The sequence below is a fragment of the Limulus polyphemus genome, unplaced genomic scaffold (genome assembly GCF_000517525.1).
Source record: "Limulus polyphemus unplaced genomic scaffold, Limulus_polyphemus-2.1.2 Scaffold4259, whole genome shotgun sequence".
NCBI lineage: Eukaryota > Metazoa > Arthropoda > Merostomata > Xiphosura > Limulidae > Limulus > Limulus polyphemus.
The window spans coordinates 39,220-57,517 of NW_013669869.1; the positions used below are offsets into that span (position 1 = coordinate 39,220).

At 30.8% G+C, this 18,298-nt stretch overlaps 2 protein-coding genes across 5 annotated transcripts in view; one reads left to right on the forward strand and one right to left on the reverse strand.

The window, feature by feature from the left end:
* LOC106470868 (Bardet-Biedl syndrome 2 protein homolog) overlaps nt 1-16,807 on the reverse strand; it is a 34,533-nt gene extending 17,726 nt beyond the window's left edge. The window contains exons 1-10 of one of the 4 annotated variants that reach the window (XM_022399511.1): nt 16,742-16,807; nt 11,538-11,671; nt 8,859-9,086; nt 7,736-7,861; nt 6,929-6,991; nt 6,009-6,191; nt 4,182-4,268; nt 3,607-3,865; nt 2,994-3,091; nt 254-364 (exon numbers count right to left, since the gene is read on the reverse strand). In XM_022399511.1, the coding sequence (XP_022255219.1) occupies nt 254-364; nt 2,994-3,091; nt 3,607-3,865; nt 4,182-4,268; nt 6,009-6,191; nt 6,929-6,991; nt 7,736-7,861; nt 8,859-9,086; nt 11,538-11,654 (1,272 nt within the window). In that variant the 5' untranslated portion in view covers nt 11,655-11,671; nt 16,742-16,807. Of the gene's footprint in view, nt 1-253; nt 365-2,993; nt 3,092-3,606; nt 3,866-4,181; nt 4,269-6,008; nt 6,192-6,928; nt 6,992-7,735; nt 7,862-8,858; nt 9,087-11,537; nt 11,672-12,387; nt 12,439-12,584; nt 12,687-16,741 lie in introns of those variants that run through there. The other 3 variants (XM_022399509.1, XM_022399510.1, XM_013931445.2) reach the window with 3 other exon arrangements.
* LOC106470867 (phospholipid phosphatase 2-like) overlaps nt 14,795-18,298 on the forward strand; it is a 13,250-nt gene continuing 9,746 nt past the window's right edge. Inside the window, exon 1 of the mRNA XM_013931444.2 lies at nt 14,795-14,902. Within this exon, the coding sequence (XP_013786898.2) occupies nt 14,830-14,902 (73 nt within the window). The 5' untranslated portion in view covers nt 14,795-14,829. The remainder of the gene's footprint in view (nt 14,903-18,298) is intronic.

Genomic DNA, 18,298 nt, shown 5'->3' on the forward strand with positions numbered 1-18,298 from the left:
GAATTATTACAAAGAAGAACAATAACGAGCCACAACTTACTGGAATAACACCATACTGGTCATTCTCTTGGTGAATTATTCAAAAGAAGACAATAACGAACCACAACTTACTGGAATAACACCATACTGGTCATTCTCTTGGTGAATTATTCAAAAGAAGACAATAACGAACCACAACTTACTGGAATAACACCGTACTGGTCATTCTCTTGGTGAATTATTCAAAAGAAGACAATAACGAACCACAACTTACTGGAATAACACCATACTGGTCATTCTCTTGACTTGCTTTTACAGGTCCTCTGAGTCCAGCACTCCCAACACGGGCATTTTCTTCATAGTTTTTTAATTCCAACAACAAGTTCTGAAGTTTTTAGAGAATGTAAGTGAACAGTATAACTTCAAGGTTGAAGCAAAAAACTGGAATAAAACAAGACTTCACCAATGTAAATGATACAGGAATGTTAGATTAGCATATACATACGTATTCTGTTCTAACAATCAAGACTGTGATATTATCAAACACATTACAGAGAGTAATGGTTAAGGATAATGTAACTTGATGGCAAAAATGGAAATTCAAATTATTTAACCCTACTAGGACACTATACGAGGATTCCTAATAGGTTATGTAACTTGTGCGATATTTCTTTACAAAAATATAGCTAGTGGATGAAATTGTTTGAAATTGTTTGTATTCAATTTTCATTTTTTCTGCTATTTCTACTAAAAATTCGTTAATTGATGTATTTATTTGCACCTGGAATCTGAATAGGTCATCTCCAAGGTTATTTTCATGTTAATTATAAAAATACTATTTTTTATTTTAAAGTTTTTCACATTTCACTTACATAATCTCTAGAACCTCCTAAATGAATGTCAAAAGTTTTTTTAAAGGTAAATGTTTATTTTTTTTCCGTTTTCTCTACCATATCCCTAATTCTAGCTATTATCATCAATGTACAGTGCAATGAAGTGTTTAAGATTAAGAAATGGAAATGAGTACTTACCTTTTAACTCTTCATTGAATAATCTTACAATATCTTTTTTGGGTAATTTCACGTCTTTACCTTTTCACAATTTTTTATCATATTATTTTACTTTCCTTTCCAATTCTTCATCTTTTAATATTTATCTCTACACACTTCAACAGATCTTCTCGGGTGATATAACATTATGATTGGCATAGAGTTGGCTTTAGCCTATGACATAATGGTAGAAGGAAAGAAATGGCTAGTTTCTGGTTTATCCAAATACTCTAGGGTAAACCTTATGGTAGAAGGAAAGAAATGGTTAGTTTCTGGTTTATCCAAATACTCTAGGGTAAACCTTATGGTAGAAGGAAAGAAATGGCCAGTTTCTGGTTTATCCAAATACTCTAGGGTAAACCTTATGGTAGAAGGAAAGAAATGGTTAGTTTCTGGTTTATCCAAATACTCTAGGGTAAACCTTATGGTAGAAGGAAAGAAATGGCCAGTTTCTGGTTTATCCAAATACTCTAGGGTAAACCTTATGTCTACACACTTCAACAGGTCTTCTCGGGTGATATAACATTATGATTGGCATAGAGTTGGCTTTAGCCTATGACATAATGTTTTCTCTCGCCTCTTTTTATAATGCAGGAAGCGACGAGTAGAAAAACTTAAATAACCATTAAACCTTTCAAATATAAACCACAAATAATACACAGTTAACTAAAATATAAAAGTAAAACCTAAGTACAATTTCACTGTCTATCAAACTAAGTGCAGGAAAAAATAGTCAAGTGGTAGGGATGCTGCTCTCCGCAATGGACTTTTTTTTTTACTTCCTCTGTAAAATGCAAACATCAAACTTGTTAGGAAATACAGTGTGAAATTGGCTCTTTTTATTGGCTATAAGCATGGTATTCAGCTTAAAACTGTCGCTTAGCAACACAGCTTCTACTTGCAGAGGGTTTGGCTTATCTCAAACAGAAGAAATTTTTACAACCATTATCTCCAAGACAATTTCTTGAAATGTTCTCGAATACAGAAATGGTGTACTTTGAACATGTCAGAGAGAATGTCTACATTTACACACACTATTTCTTCTATACCAACTCTTTAAGTTGATGTTTGTAACTGCAAACACTTTACGTGAAAGAAGAAGCAAAATTTTAAATAACTGTTTTAGAGGTCTGTTTTGAAATAAAGGAATAGTAACTTAGACAGTATAAAACTTTGAATGATAACATACTTGATAATGATAATCTAATTAAAATACATTGGCAGTAAAGTGGTTGAACTAAATTTTGAATGTAATGTAGAAATGGGTTTAAAAATGGCATTGTCCTTATAGGGTAAATTTTTAACTTTTACGTCACAAATGTATTGATTCTGAGGAACATGACACCTAATGTATCATAGTGATTTAACAGAGTGACTTCATTATATGCTCAAAATAAAATATGTAATTACTGTATGAAATAACCAACTCACAGTTTCTGGAAATGACTTCAATACACTTTCTTACTAATGTTTAAATGATACATATGATAAAATACCGAAAAAACAATTATGCTTTTAAGTTAGAAGTAATACAGTAACCCTGATATTTTTGTAAAATCTATGCATTGATTTAGATTAACAAAGTTTTAAACTTATCTACAGAAATAGATAAAATTCCTTACAAACACCGTTAGTATTGTGTTAGCTTTTGATACAGTTAGTTTGTTTGTTGTTGTTAAGAACAAAGCTACACAATGAGCTATGTCCACCACAGGTACTAAAACCCGGTTTTTAGTGTTATAAGTCTTCAGACTTACTGTAAAGCCACTGGGAGCACTTTTGAGTTTGAGCCTTAAAACAGACAATGCTAAATTTCACACATAAATTATAAACTTTAAAACTTTGACAGTCACAGATATTTTCATCCTGAATATCACAACCTAAATAATATACATGAAACACCTGATGTGTGTCTGTGTTATGACACAAGTGATACCTATAACACTTTTCTCACAAAAGACTTGCCTGTTTTTTCTGGCTTAGTTCTCTGATTGTATCCTGCTCAAAGTTAGCATCCAAAATATGGTGTCTCAACTCAGCAGAAGTTGGCAAGTATCCTCGAACTAAACAGATCAAAAACGTCCAGTAAGAAGAAGCTTTTACCTAGTTCACAAAGAATAATATTTAAAACATAGGATATTTTATCTTCTAGTAAATCTTCTTTAATCTTTCTACATGCACTGAATGGTGGACTGTTTTGTTAGTGGCTGAAACAATAACATGACATAACAATTAACACTTTCAATACTGATTACACTTTGATATTTTACCCTCTCACTTAGAATAGCGTTTCTTACTTGAGCAAAATAATTATCAGAGCAATAACTTACGATTAACTAAAAAAAAATAACTTAAAAACAAGTATATTCTCAAACTTTATAATACTGCTCTAAATAAGGTAATATTTTCCAATAGAAAACTTTGCCCATGTTTAATATCCCTCCAGACAGTAACAATAACTACCATACTATTTAAGTTCATTATTATCCAAAGTAAAATAATTCCCTTTTACTGATATGTACCATTATCAATAAGAAAGAAATGTTATCTAAATAACCAAAAAAGGATTTCAGCTTACCTTCTCCATCAACAGCACAAAAAATCAGTTCTTCTTCTCCAGTCATTCGGTAATCACCTCTAGTGATTCCAGCAATACAGTGAGAAAAATTATCCTTGAAAACCAAAAAAGGATTCAGCTTACCTTCTCCATCAACAGCACAAAAAATCAGTTCTTCTTCTCCAGTCATTCGGTAATCACCTCTAGTGATTCCAGCAATACAGTGAGAAAAATTATCTTTGAAAACAACTTCCCCAGTCTGCGCATTTCTAGCATCAATCTGAAACAGTAATAAATATAAAGTCTTGATTTATGGAATCAAATCAAGTATCAAAACTAAACAGAGTTTTGAAAACATCCGTACGCATTTGACGAAAGAATATAAATCAGTCTAATAACTTTTTCATATCAAATTGAAATAATTCATATTGTTCTCAAAACTGTACTGTGGTCCAAGGCTCAGGGTTTTAAGATCCCTTCAGAGCAGATAGCTTTTCATGTATTTTAGAGTAACACACTGTTCAGACACGATTTATAGTCTGATAGACCAATCGAGAAAATACAACATAAATATCAATATACGAAGCAGACTCTACCTTTCCATTGCTCCAACCAGTAATAAGTTCAGGCACTCCATCTCCATCCAAGTCATAGTTAAATATGCTGATAGCTTGGTTTTTAGACTAAGAAAAAGTTCAGAACAAATGACTGAAGAACACATGAAGACATATAAGTAAATTCAGACTCCTACAAACTAAGTACAGAGTTGATAACATACTATAAAAGATAGTATTATGCACTATTATAACCATTTATATATACTTTTTAACATATCAACTGCTTTAAATAGCTTAAATTTACAAAGACTTCAATGCAGTGCTAAACTCCAAATAATTTAGTATACTGACCCAGCAAGTATATTTGTTACTCACGTACAGAATTCGACAAAAAAAAGTTTGTTAGTTATTAAATACAAAGCCTATCTGTGGAATGCAAACCAAAAATATCGAAACCCGGATTTCGGCATTATAAGCCTTCAGATTTACCACTGACCAACTTGGGAATTGGATAAAAAAACAACACCTGTTTAAAGATGTGCTCTTTCTTCTCCAGATGTTAAATAGACTATAGATCCTCAGCTGACTGATTAATTTATTATTGTTTTACGGTTTATTTAAACATAAGTAACTGATTGTCGAGCAACGTGGGGAACAAACACAAGTTCCTAAAAGATACACTGAAGAATTATGTCCCATTCCTCGAGGACACAATACGACATCAAGAATGCTTCTTGTTCTGTCATGGTCTTACAATCACTACTACATTCACCCAATGAGATTTATGGGATAATTGCCATGTTGTGATAAACTTTGATACTGTTCCTCTTGTATAGCCAAGATGTTGTGGAATATGGGTTTACTAAAACCCCTACTCACTTGACTTTTACTTGTCCTACTATAAAGAACTGAAGCAGCCAAAGGTGAAGAAACATTGCATTAAGCTGCTTTCAATCAATGTTTTGACTTCTTTTATTCTACTCCTATGTATATAACTCTCGTGTGTAACACTAAGATCCACATTTTTACTTTCAGTCAAATAACATAATTAATATTCCATTACACAAATAACACATTTGATGTTAAGATCCACTGTGTTAGATGTAGATTTTTTTTTTGGAGCCAAATAACACAAGTTGTTTGGCATTCTATTAATTTTTCTCTTTTCATGAATAACAACAATAAATATGTAAAAATACCAATTTGAAACTGAACACCATGTGACGTGTTTGTTATGATTAAGCTTTTATTAAATTCATTTATATGCTCAGGAATGATATGGTTAAAATAATGATCTGAAATACAACCTCAACTTAGCAAAGGTTACCAAGATCAAAATATAACCTGAAAGCATACACTCCAATCTTGCACAGTTAATAATGGTTCAAATATAACCATAAATATTAAACATAACCTAGAAATATACACTCCAATCATGCAAAGTTAATAATGGTCAAAATATAACCTTGAAATATACACTATAATCTTGCAAGGTTAATGATGGTTGAAATATACTGTACAATCTAATAAAGTATGGTTATTTTCATAAACAATGTTGACTGACAAAAAGTTAAGTATGGTTATTTTCATAAACAATGTTGACTGACAAAAAGTTAAGTATGGTTATTTTTCATAAACAATGTTGACTGACAAAATGATAATCTTCAATATATTTTTACAAGCTAATGTTCAATGTTATTAACATATTAAATTCAAAAGCAACTCCCTTCAAAACTTTTTTCAATGAGTAGCAAAAAAAAACCTTTTAAAGGATAAAAAATAATGAGTTATTATGATTACAAGACCTCAAAAGATTTTTGCCAATGTTTCTCCATTAAATTAAACTATTTCATCGAATCATCCTACCTTAATTCTCCAAGCTCTCTCACCCTGATGATACACTCCAACAGTCCCATTGGCCAAGGCATAACCAAAGTAATTTCCCAAAACAGGACATAAGCCAATCACAGCTTCTGTTTCTGTCATCTCGGCTATGATTTCATCACCTTTGAAAGCTCGTATATCAAAGTCTTCAGATCCAACTAACAGCTTAAGAAAAAGGTTTCACTTGAAATATTACCCAAAAAGCCAAGTCAAATCGAGTTTTCAAAAATACAAGTTGATGCATAAATTTATTATTTTTTTAGAGAATAATTTAGTAAACCACAACCTATAACCTTGTTGAAACTCAAAGTAAAGGAGCTTAAAAAATAACCGTATATGTGTCATTTTATTGGAACAACATGAAATCTGACAATTAGAGGAAGTCATTAAATAACATTCCACTTTTTTTTTAATGCATAGAAACACCTGCTTAACCCTATATGCAATGCAGGGTCAAAGTGCCATTGTTACGACCTTTTACAGAACAAGATTCAAAATTATTATTATTATCAGTGATAGAGAAAATCAGAGATAAAATATAGTTCTATAGAAAACAATTCCAATATTCATTTAAGAGGTTCTAGTGGTTATGGAAATGAAATATTAAAACTATCAGATAAAAAGAAGTATTGTTATTCTTAGCATGAAAATCACTTTCACTCTAATTGAATAAAATGATCATCCAAGATATGATTAAACAAATACTACAGTACTCTTCTACAAAACAGTAACAAATACAAACATTAACAACTGCTCGATAAATGCAATGTTTCTAGAAATTCATTTTCAAGCAACCCTATCATTGCCAGATATTATTTCAAAACCTAACTTATAAACCAACCACAACTAACTATTCTTTAATGGAAAACACCGTGAATATGAGATAAGTATTGGAAACTTACTTCATTTTGCCCATCTTCGTTGAAATCACAAAGTGACATTGAGCTAACATTATCCCCTGTTACCTGAAAATCAGATTGATTTATTTTTAGATCATAAACATTATCCTAAAAACTACCCCCCCGTTTTGTGGCTTGGAGAAGTATATACAAATAACTGTATACACTGCTCTTGAAAGGTTAAGGTAGCAGAAAATTATATTTCATTTCTTATTTTATCATCTCCGAAAATGTTAAAAAAGTAAAACTCATATAACTTTAGTTATTTTAGAATATTTAGAGAAACCAACTACAGTATGTAGTAGTTTACTATTAGCATATATTGTTTAATGTTTATGTTTTAATCTGCAGGCTTGAATCAACATTTTACCACATAAACACACACACGAATACAAAATTCAGGACTAGAACTTTCCCAAATATTCTATACTTTAAAGAAAAAACAATGGAAGAATTGGATAAAAAAAGCTAAATACACAAGTCCTTATATAGAACGGTATTTCATGACATTTTTGGATTATTTTGATTTTCGTACTAAATAAATATAGCATAACGAAATTTTATTTTTCTTCAATGCTAAGACTTCATTCTGAGTATCAAATAGTAAAGACTATTGTTTCTATTATTCAAAGTCACAAGCATTAATTGTATGACAATGGACATTAATATACAAAACACAATGAAGGAAAAACAACTAATCAAAAGGTTTTTATTTTGTTACTAGAACGTAGAATTCAATTTGAGGAAAAATCTGCCTCTTATCAAAATGATTAATTAAACTTCTGCTTTTAATTTCAACAAATTACTTACAGTCCAGAATGAATCATTGCCTTCATTATCAAAACCTTGAAGGGAACAGTTACCTCCCACTATAGCCAAGGGTTTGTTTACCCCACCAATCCTTCCAACAACTATACAATTAGCCCCATCAGCGACCTGTTAGAGAGTATCAAAAATGAAATTAATTCTTAACCGTTCCATGATATAAATGAATCTATAAAGAGGTATGTCCACATTAATTCATCTTGTCTTTACTAAATAAAATATTTCTTTATTAAAATTCTCAAGAACTCCCACATAATTAGGCATTTACACAAACTGTGGACTTCATTATTAACAAGAAATTTTCACTGAAAATGGTGCATTTTGATGGCATTTGAGATTTTACACTTTTTAAATATGTTTTATACATCCATGCAAGCATTTAGTGCATTGCTTGCAAACAAACATTTAATACCCACAATCCTTTGCCACTGTGAAGTATTTAAATATATTTGTGTACCACATATGTATATATATTATATATATATTTTTTATAAGATACCTAAGACTTTTCCTCTCAATAAACCAAATATTCGACTGAATGATCAACTCAAATAATTCTTAAACTGTGAATGCTAAGCCTGACATACCTGCTCTTTTACTACTAAGGGTTAACCAATTCAGAAACATTTAATTTGATAATTTTTTATTCTATATATCTTAGAATTAATTTTACAACTACAATCTTTAATGAGTTAATTTTAATTCTGAAAAGATTCCAAATGTTTTTTGCAGACTTTAATAAATTTTCATTCTTATCTGTTGTTTTTCTCTCTCATTTTTTAGCCTAATCAGGCTGATTGAACTTTATAACTTCTTCCTGTTCTTGAAGTAAATCACTCAAGTTGATTAACATTCATTGAACAACTGAACTGATCTGACATCAGTATTTAACAATATTGTACACATTTTTTTATTTTTCTTGTTTTTATTTACAAATAATGAATCCACACAGAATTAGGCTTCATTTTTTTACTTTCTCTTTAGTAGTATACTATTTTTTCTCTTTATATTCTTAAATTATCTTCAGCACAGAACAAACTAACACTACATTTCTAATATGTATATAATTTTTAATTCAAGTCTTTCTCAAAAATGAGAATACACCTACCTCTCTATAAAACAAGTCAGAATTGTTTTCAACATCATAAGCTAGTAAATTCGTAGGGGTTCCTACCAACAGCACTTCCTCTATAGATCCTGGCTTTAAAATACCAGAAGCAACAGAAGACACTGTCTGATTGATATTAAGCAAGCTAATATCATCAGATTTACGGCTTCCTGCTGACCAACGTCCTCCTGATTTAAGAGATCTTGTATGTGGGTTGTGGACAAATATCTAGTGACCATAAAAAATTCTCCATCACAGCAGTATCCTTAAAGATTTACAATCTTAAAAAAAAAAAATTAATTTAATTAATTCACTCATGTGACAGAAAGGATAAAATATGCCTTCCTTGAGATATACTTCTATAGTTCTGAGAGGAAAGATATTCGTATATCACTGAGACTTATTGGAGACAATTATACATAAGTTTTTAAAATGTCTCTAGTGGCTTTGACTTCTGAAACAAAACACTAACTTCTGTGTTTGTTTTACAAAAATATTGTTAATACATTTCAGGCAAATTAATTTTTGGACACCTATCTAAAAGATATAAAAAGACTTCTGAACTTTTTGTATTTTCCATGTTGTAAAGACTGATTGTATAAATATCCCCAATAAGATGGATTTCCTTACAATGAGGAGATCACTCAAATTATGTAATTAAAAAACCCTATTATAGCAGGCATCTACTAATTAATCATAACCTTTTGATATTCTTGAAGAAGATAGCGTAGAATGGAAAGATTTTTCAGAGTAAGGAATAATTGTTCGCATGATGTATAAAATCCCATTTTCTGATAACTTGCATTACATATAACTTAAATAGGTAGCTATACTCGTTACCAAATTGATTCTTAGTTCTGCTCTAAGTATGTGAATTGTTCTGGTCAGAAATTTATACCGACTTTTTCACAAATTGGATTGCATTTGTTTTTTTTATCTTAAATGCATAGAAATAAAAAAAATATTAGTAGCTCGGTAGAAGGAATACAGAAAATGATCCTCGTGGAAACACATTTGGATAAATTTTGACTGATATTAACTCCTAAACTTTCATGTCAGAAATTAAATATTTTCAAACGCAAGTCAAGATAGCTGTCCTAAAGTGTGGTGTTTGAAAAATACTCTCTTGAAGTTTTCAAATCATAAAAATTTATTTTGGTGAACTAATTAACATTTTTTGCAACTGCAAGAAAGCCAGTAGAGGTGTCACATACAGTAAATGACAACAGGGATAGGTGGGTGGTGGAATCCTCCCCAAAAACTTCTGTCCCGGTTTTCATAAAAAAAAATTTCTAAAACTCATCAACTCATAAAAAAAATCACAGCTTAAGATATTCATTACATAATTATTTTTTTAAACTCTTGACAACTGGAATATCCGAAAACCTCCTCTAGTTTTATGTTGTACAAACACACGACTTCAAACAGATCCTCAGAATTCCAAAACAAACATAATTTTGTAAATTTTCATCAAAAAGAAACTTTGATTACCACCAAATGTTGCTGAAACAATTACTGCCTTTATGAGTCATTGTAAGAGAAATGGATTATTGTGAAAACATTCAACAGCACTGATGTGAGAAATACAGAATCAAAATATACATATTTCAGTGTTTATAATAGCATTCACTCAATCCCATTAGAAAGCATTATAGTAGGAAAACGGGAGTAGAGAATGGATGAAATATCTTGGTTAAATGTTAACATTCAGCGTGATTAACAAATCAGCACATAATTCACTCTCAACCTGGGGTGTGCCAAGTTTGGCTCCCTGTATGTAAGTGTGCACAGAGGAGGGTGCAAGTTGTATACAGTGTGCATGAGGGGGGCTTCATCCCAAATTATTGGAAATAACTGCACTACATGAAAACTCTAAAATACAGTATATAAATATGTAACTACAGTTGAACAGAAACAAGCTTCTCTTACATCCAAGACAGCACTAATTAATGGTAAAGTTTAATAAAAGATAACAGAGGTGTGGGAAAGAGGGTTGAACTGCCACCCCAATATTCTAAAATGCCATTTACAACTCGGCAGCTTTCAACTAAGATCTTCTTTCTTTTGCTCTCTTACGTTTCAAGTACTTTCAAGTTTTATATCGACTAAAGTATGTCACTATAAAACCTTTACACAGAGGAACTGGTTCACATTTTTAGACCCCCTACTCTTGCAACTCTCCTGCATTAACGGAAATAAAATTATTAGTTTATCATTATTGCTTGGTTTCAACTCTCATGACTAATACTTGTAAATCAAACAGTTTGGTACATTCAGGAAGGAATTATTCAAATATGAAAAGCAATTGTTCAAACAAAAACAAGTTGAAGCTGTACTATAAATTATGTAGGCCTTTTTTTTAACAATTTCAGTATATACATATAATTTTACAGAATAATATACTTTTCTCAGAGTTTAAGAATAATATTACCTTTAATGTTTCACTTTTCAATGCAAAAGTGTAATTCAAATATTTATTGTTAATGTTGATTAATGTAGATCACTGAAGTTTGGTATTTAGTGAGTACAACTGTATTATTTTTTAAATATTAATTTCTAACACTTAGCAAAAAACTTATTTAAATAATAAAGCAAGACAGACATGAGAACAACATGGAAAAAAATGTTGTATTTTCAAATTGTTTACCATCACTTCATACAGCATAGTAACCAATCTACCTTATCTGCAGCTGTAGCCGCAGTAAGACATGGATGAATGCCATCAAACTTTCCAATAGTCAATCTATGCGGGAGAATCTTGTGGTTAAGATTCAATGTGAAAACTGGCATCAACATGATGAACAACTAAGACCCTGAAAATAAAATAGGATATATAAATAAAAAAATTAATATTATTTATAGTTTACATTATAAATTCCACTACTTTAACAAAAAAATCATAGATATAAGAATGCACATAGCAACAGAAGATTATAGTTCTGTTAGAAAAAGACCAAGTGTGCTCTTGTTGATCATGTTATTACTTTCAATTTTTCAAACCACTGTGGATGATCTTTGAGTACTCTTTTTTTTTTTAACTAATTATTATATTTTAATGAGATAAAAGCATATTTAAATACCACATATTTTAAGTTTGGATAACACTTCTTATTCCAAACAGTAATATATTTTTAATTTGGATATCATAGTGTTTGGACAAGGAAAAAAAGTCTAATAATAATATTCATACATAAACTGGTGATAAAGAAGGGTATATATAAACAAAAATCCACATCTAAATCAAACAATGTGAAAATGTAAAATTTTAAAAACAACATTCACACTATTACTAACTTTTAAGAAATACAGTTTTGCAACCACATTTTTAATTAAAACTAACTTGTATAAAATATGACGTTCAATTTGAACTTCAAACATTTTCTATGACACCGACAGTTTACATTTATAATTTTATATCTAATTGTAAACAATCAGCGTTATAAATTAATGCTATACTAATCAGTATACAAACTTTAGTTTAAATGCAATACAATTAACACCAATTCAGATATACAATTAATTTCTTTACAATTTGAAAATGTAACTCTGCTGACACGACATTGACAGAGTATAATCAATGGTTATATGATATTGACAGATACTATGCTACTGCTAGTTACTAAGTTAAAGTGTACTATTAGGCCTAAAGAAATTATTAGTTTAAAAATAATAATGAGCAAGATAAAATTCATTCCTTTACTAAATATCATATTATACATTCGTTACCTACGATTTTTCTTGTTTTGTTAATTAATACTGTAGTTTTTCTACTTTAGGTGTTACTAATTTTTATAACATGTTAAAGAATCCTATACTAGTTATGCCCAATCTCAGTAGAGAGCGCTTTAAAATTATCACTTTTACAGTCGAAAGTTTGGAGCACGTTCAACGGCAAATCGTGAGCTCGAACCTTCCCGTCATCAGTCAAGTCCAATTTTATTAAAATTAATTTTTGGTAGCTTCATTATTTTGATAATTATAGCCTGTTGCCGTGTGGTAGGAAATCTAAACTTGCGCAACAAATTTAAATAAATATCTCATACCCTAGCCATATAATAATAGATGTACAAGCTGAAGAGCAGCAAATAATGAGATTCATGATTAAATAAAAATAAAACAATGATGTTTGTTTTGTTGAATTACGAGTAAATCTACACGAGTTGTATCTGCGCCAGCTATGCATAAAAGTGATAGACTAGAGAAAAAGCAACAAGTCAACAGCACCCACTGGCATCTCCTGGGCTACTCTTATCAGACCGAATAGGGGGATTTGATCGTCCCTCTTATAATGCACCGACAGCCCCAAAGTGCAGAGCACGATTTTGTTTTGGCGGTAACGATAGGTGAACTATTGATTTGCACTCGACAAAAAACAAAACAATGATAACTGGGCATATTATAAAAGTGATAGTTAATTCCATTTTTAATCTTTTTTTTTTCAACTTCTTTTAGTTTTCTATATAGTTTCTCTTGGTTTTCTTTTAATTTTCTGTGTTGTTCTTCCCAGTCTTTTTTAATTTTCTGTCTTGTTCCTCTAATTTTTAGTCTCTTTCTTCTTGGTAATATTTTAATTTTCTGTCTCTTTCTTCTAATTTTTTATGTTTATCCCTTCTAAATCTTGCCTTAACAATACCATCATTTCAAGTAATCCTTCAATCTTCCAAATCGACCTTGTGGTCGCCATCTGTAGTTGAAATTCTTGCTCAAGTATATTTCAAGTTTTGTTATATATTCACCCACAAAAATCCTACTTCTGACACCAAATTGTTGTGACGTAATTCTTCTTTTGAGGGGTTCTTTTAAATTATATATTGAAAATAATTATATTATCACAACCAGTCTACTTGAGACGAAATCAATTTATTTCCGGTTATAAACGTTTATGCAAGCTTAACGTTGAACACTGTTATAAAACTTAAATTGTTTAGGCCTACAAATGACAGTATATTTCTCTAAAATAGTACTAGGACTAACGTGCAATCAATCCACTTACTTCTAAATAGAAGCGCGATAATACTATCTTATCTCAACTAATTAGACACTTCATGAATCGTCGTTTTATAATTTACCTTTGTTTTAGAGACTTCTGTGACTATCGTGAGCTTAAAGTCACATTACGCTATCAAAAACCCGTAGCTCTCTTGCTAGTAAATAAGTTATAACATTAAATATATAGCTTACAACATTACATTTGCTTGGTTATCGACAGGATTCTTGATCGAAGCCTTTGTGGAGTTAGTATGGTCTGTATGGTGTGCAACGAAGATAAATAAACTGATAAACAGTATTTAACATTATCAGGGCCATTCTTCTACCATAAACATTAAATATTTATTGACACTATATATATATACATAAATATATTCACGTTTCAAAATATATCGGGTACCTCTACAAGTATGCTTATGAAACTGATTAATTTCTCTATAAGCTCTGCTTTTCAGTATAAAATGATTTTACTGTCAGTGACACTTTCGAAAACACATAAAAGATTTAATTTCAATGTAAACTTTTCATTATATGCTCTAAAATTCAATGAAGTTCACAGAGTTTGAATTAATTACAATAATTGGAGTTTTACAAAGTGTGGTATATTGCAAGACATTGATTGTGTCCTGAGATATATATATAATTATTTTGATAAACTATAAACATAAATATTATATAGGCATCATTTATTTAACTGTAACATTCTTATTGCAACTGTTTCAGGAATGATTAGTTTCATATATATATTATTTCCTTAAACATTCTGCTATAATTCTACGCTGAATTTCTTCACGATAAAGTGTAACTAGAATTGATCACTAGTTTCAGTCTAAAAGATTCTAAATATTTAGAGATTTGAAGCTGAAAATAAAAAAGTTGACTAATCTTCATGAAACGATATTTTTAGAGGGCGCAACGATCAGGTGTTATCAAATAGTTATAAAACACAGGTAAAGTTCAGCAGCGAAGAGCCATTATAACAATGGCCGTGAGAGAAACGTACTCAAATGTCAGTACGGTTAGAAGAATAGTCGACAATTTAATGTGGATGTCAGGTATGCATAAGCAGAAGTTATATACGATATGAAACATTCCATTATTTTATTTATTTTAAGCCACTGTTAATGTTAGTTGATACATCAGGTACACAATATCATATATGAGAATAGTGAGATTAGGATTTTATTTTTAGGCAGGATACGTGTATGATTTCTTATGTGTTGAATGATAAAATTTATGATAACTCAAGATATCCCAATGGCAGTTAAAAACTTTCTACAGGCAAATCAATGTTGAAATTATTAATCATTTTAAAAAATAAACGGTATTACACCAGATAAATGGTTTCCGATTAAGCGTTCTACGTTTCGTTTTTAAACCTTTTTATTCTGTCATACCAGCTTTCAGCTGTTAAAAATCAGTCTCTGTCACCTGGTAAATCTTATAAGTTTTACTTTTGATAACTACGGTCTTACTTGTATTACTAAGACTAGGAGCTGATCCAATTAAGTTATAAATAGGGGTGTGTATCTTGTCATAGTAGTCGATACGATACGTATGTAGATAATGATGCCTCGATACTATCTAGATACAGAAGTTTTACCAACGGTTTGTTACAAAGTTTAGTCTTATCTGGAATTTATTATCTACAATATCTTATTTAAGTACTTCTCGGCTTTGATCAACTAAATGACAGCTTGCAAGAGAAGTAAAAAAAAAAAAGTTAATACTTGACTATCTATTTTGTTATTGTTAATTTGTTATGCTACTTTACATGTAATGTTTTTGAAAAAAGAAATGAAGACAACACGTAGTACTTTAGTACTTAATACTCATCTTCTTTTATTCAATCATTAATTTTTAGCAGAAATACTTTATTAGAAATTCTGATTTCTTCTGTACAAAATACTTAAAATGTTTACTGAAAGCTTGTCAAATTTCGTGAAGATACATAAATTGTATCGTATCGGACAATGTATCTATACTAGAGAGAAATATGTTTAATATTTAGTACAAATAATAATCGTAACTGTTTTTATCTAGAATAATAAATTATCTCGTAAAAGCTCAATTTTTACTCGTCTGTCTATTCTTTCTATATAGTATATATATATATATATATATATATATATATATATGTATGCATTGTCGTCTTGTTATAGTAATGTTGTTCAAATGGAAATGAAAAGCTTTAACTTAAAGACCTCCACCTCAACAAACTATAAATTACAGTATAATTATGTTACTTACGATTAATTTTATAGCTAGTATGCCTTTCTTGAAAATTAATGTTCCCCCCCCCCCAATTATCAATGTCGGAATATCTCTAAGAAAAGTTAATTAATTTGGTAATTATTTCATTTTAACTTTAGAAAGTGTATTTGTTTAACTTGTAGCTGCAGTAGTGAGCGAATCATGAATTAAAACTTAGTTTTACATTATCTGTGGATACTTGTATACTTGAAAACCAGCTCAGTTCTCATCAACTTTATGGCAGACTTTTACAATGCATCGTGAAAATTTGCATTTTTTTATCTTAAATATAAACATTAAAGGTGTTTAAACAAGTCCTATTTTAGCACAGAATTTTTTTTCCTATAAAATACTATATCGTTCAAAACTGTATAATATAACATGCCATGGTCTAGGCGGTACTGTAGAATATAAACAACAAAACAGGTCATTACTAGTGGCATATAACATAGAACTAGAAATACTAACGTTATACGTAAATAGGACTACGGTCAAAGACACACTGACCTAATAACTATCTTATGGTGTGCTTAATGAAGTAAACAAAAAAATGTAAGGCACGATAATCTAGTTGGAATGCACACGTATATCTGTCCTTACGTGTGTCATCACGCACATTTTAAAAACACTTTTTAATTTACCTTCATTTTACAGTGTGCTTGCTTCTTTAGTTAGGGTTAGCACGTGAAGAAGGATTATGTCCGGTAGTGTTGAGAGCCAGCACGGTCGCCCCTTCTCTTCGTTTTTTAAACATTTTAAAGAACTTATTAAAAAGAAGATCCTAAATTACGATAGCAACGAGCTCATAAACAAGACAAAATCGTAGCAGCAGCCGTTTTTAGCTCACAGTATAAGCGTAAAAACGTTAATAAAGTAACAACAAATGTCTACTGAATCTATAAAGTAACAAATATATATTAATTATTATTTCAGTCATTCTTAATGTATCAAGCGTCTGTATGCAAAGAAAAACCAAAAACTATGCTTTTTACGATTAAATTAAGATATAGCCTAAAGGTGCTTTGCGACCTTTACGGCATAACCATGTTTCATTCGCCTGGACCCCTGGGTAGTTGCACCCTCTGTCGGTGGGCCTGATCGTGGCAAAAAAAAACGAAAACATTTTCCGTATTTTAAGATTATAGATAATTAAATTTCCACATCACAGAGTTCTAAACTTTCAACAATATTTTGTTGCTATTCAGAATGCGTTGTTCGTACTGGAGAGATTTAGATGTTTTGACAATAAAGTTAGAAAAAACAAACGATCTTTACTCCCCAACTAATAAAAGAAATTTTTTATTTCGGCCAACGTTTCGCTGATTGGGGCTAGCAGTACAAGAATAATATGTTAAGTAACTGCGTTAGACAAGTTTGTAACATTATATTTAATTATTTAATGTTAAAACAAGTGCGCTCACAACAACCATAACAAGTATATTCCTACTAAAAGTGTAAGCTTTCATTTGTAGGTAAAATGTAAACTACAAATACAGTAGTCAACGTTTGTTAGGGATTATGTTTTATTTTGAGTATATGTCAAACACCTACCACAATGGTAAGTATAGATTTAACATTTTAGGAAGAAAAACACCTGGATAAGTCATTTTTGCACTTTATTAAATTCTGTAATGTTTAACTTGAATAACACAGCCTGAGGAACTGATGCATCCTGTGGTACAGTGTTAACAAGAGATATTTCAAAATCAACAGTCGTTGAAAGAAGTGTCCAATTCACAGTCGAGATTATTTCAGTAGTCTGTTGGACCACACCAAGCATTAATGACTGCTGCACAACGTCTGCGCATGTTCATGATTAGATTAGCCAATCGCTGTTGTGGAATCTGTTGTCATTCCTCAGTAAGGGCAGCTTCCAGGTCCTGGAGCATTCTTGATGGGGCTAAACGAGCTTGTAGCCTTGTCTGTAGCTGCTCCCAGATGTGCTATATTGGGTTGAGGTCAGGAGACCTAGCTGGAAATTCCTTCAGCTTCCAGGAAGGCAGTCACTGCCCTTGCACGGTATGGACGCGCATTGTCATCCACAAGCAGAAAGTCTGGCCATGTTGCACCTGCATATGTACGAACAATGGGTGAAAGGATAACTGTATATATATATATATATATATATGTGTGTGTGTGTGTGTGTGTGTGTGTGTGTGTGTGTGTAGTATATATATATATATATATATATATATATA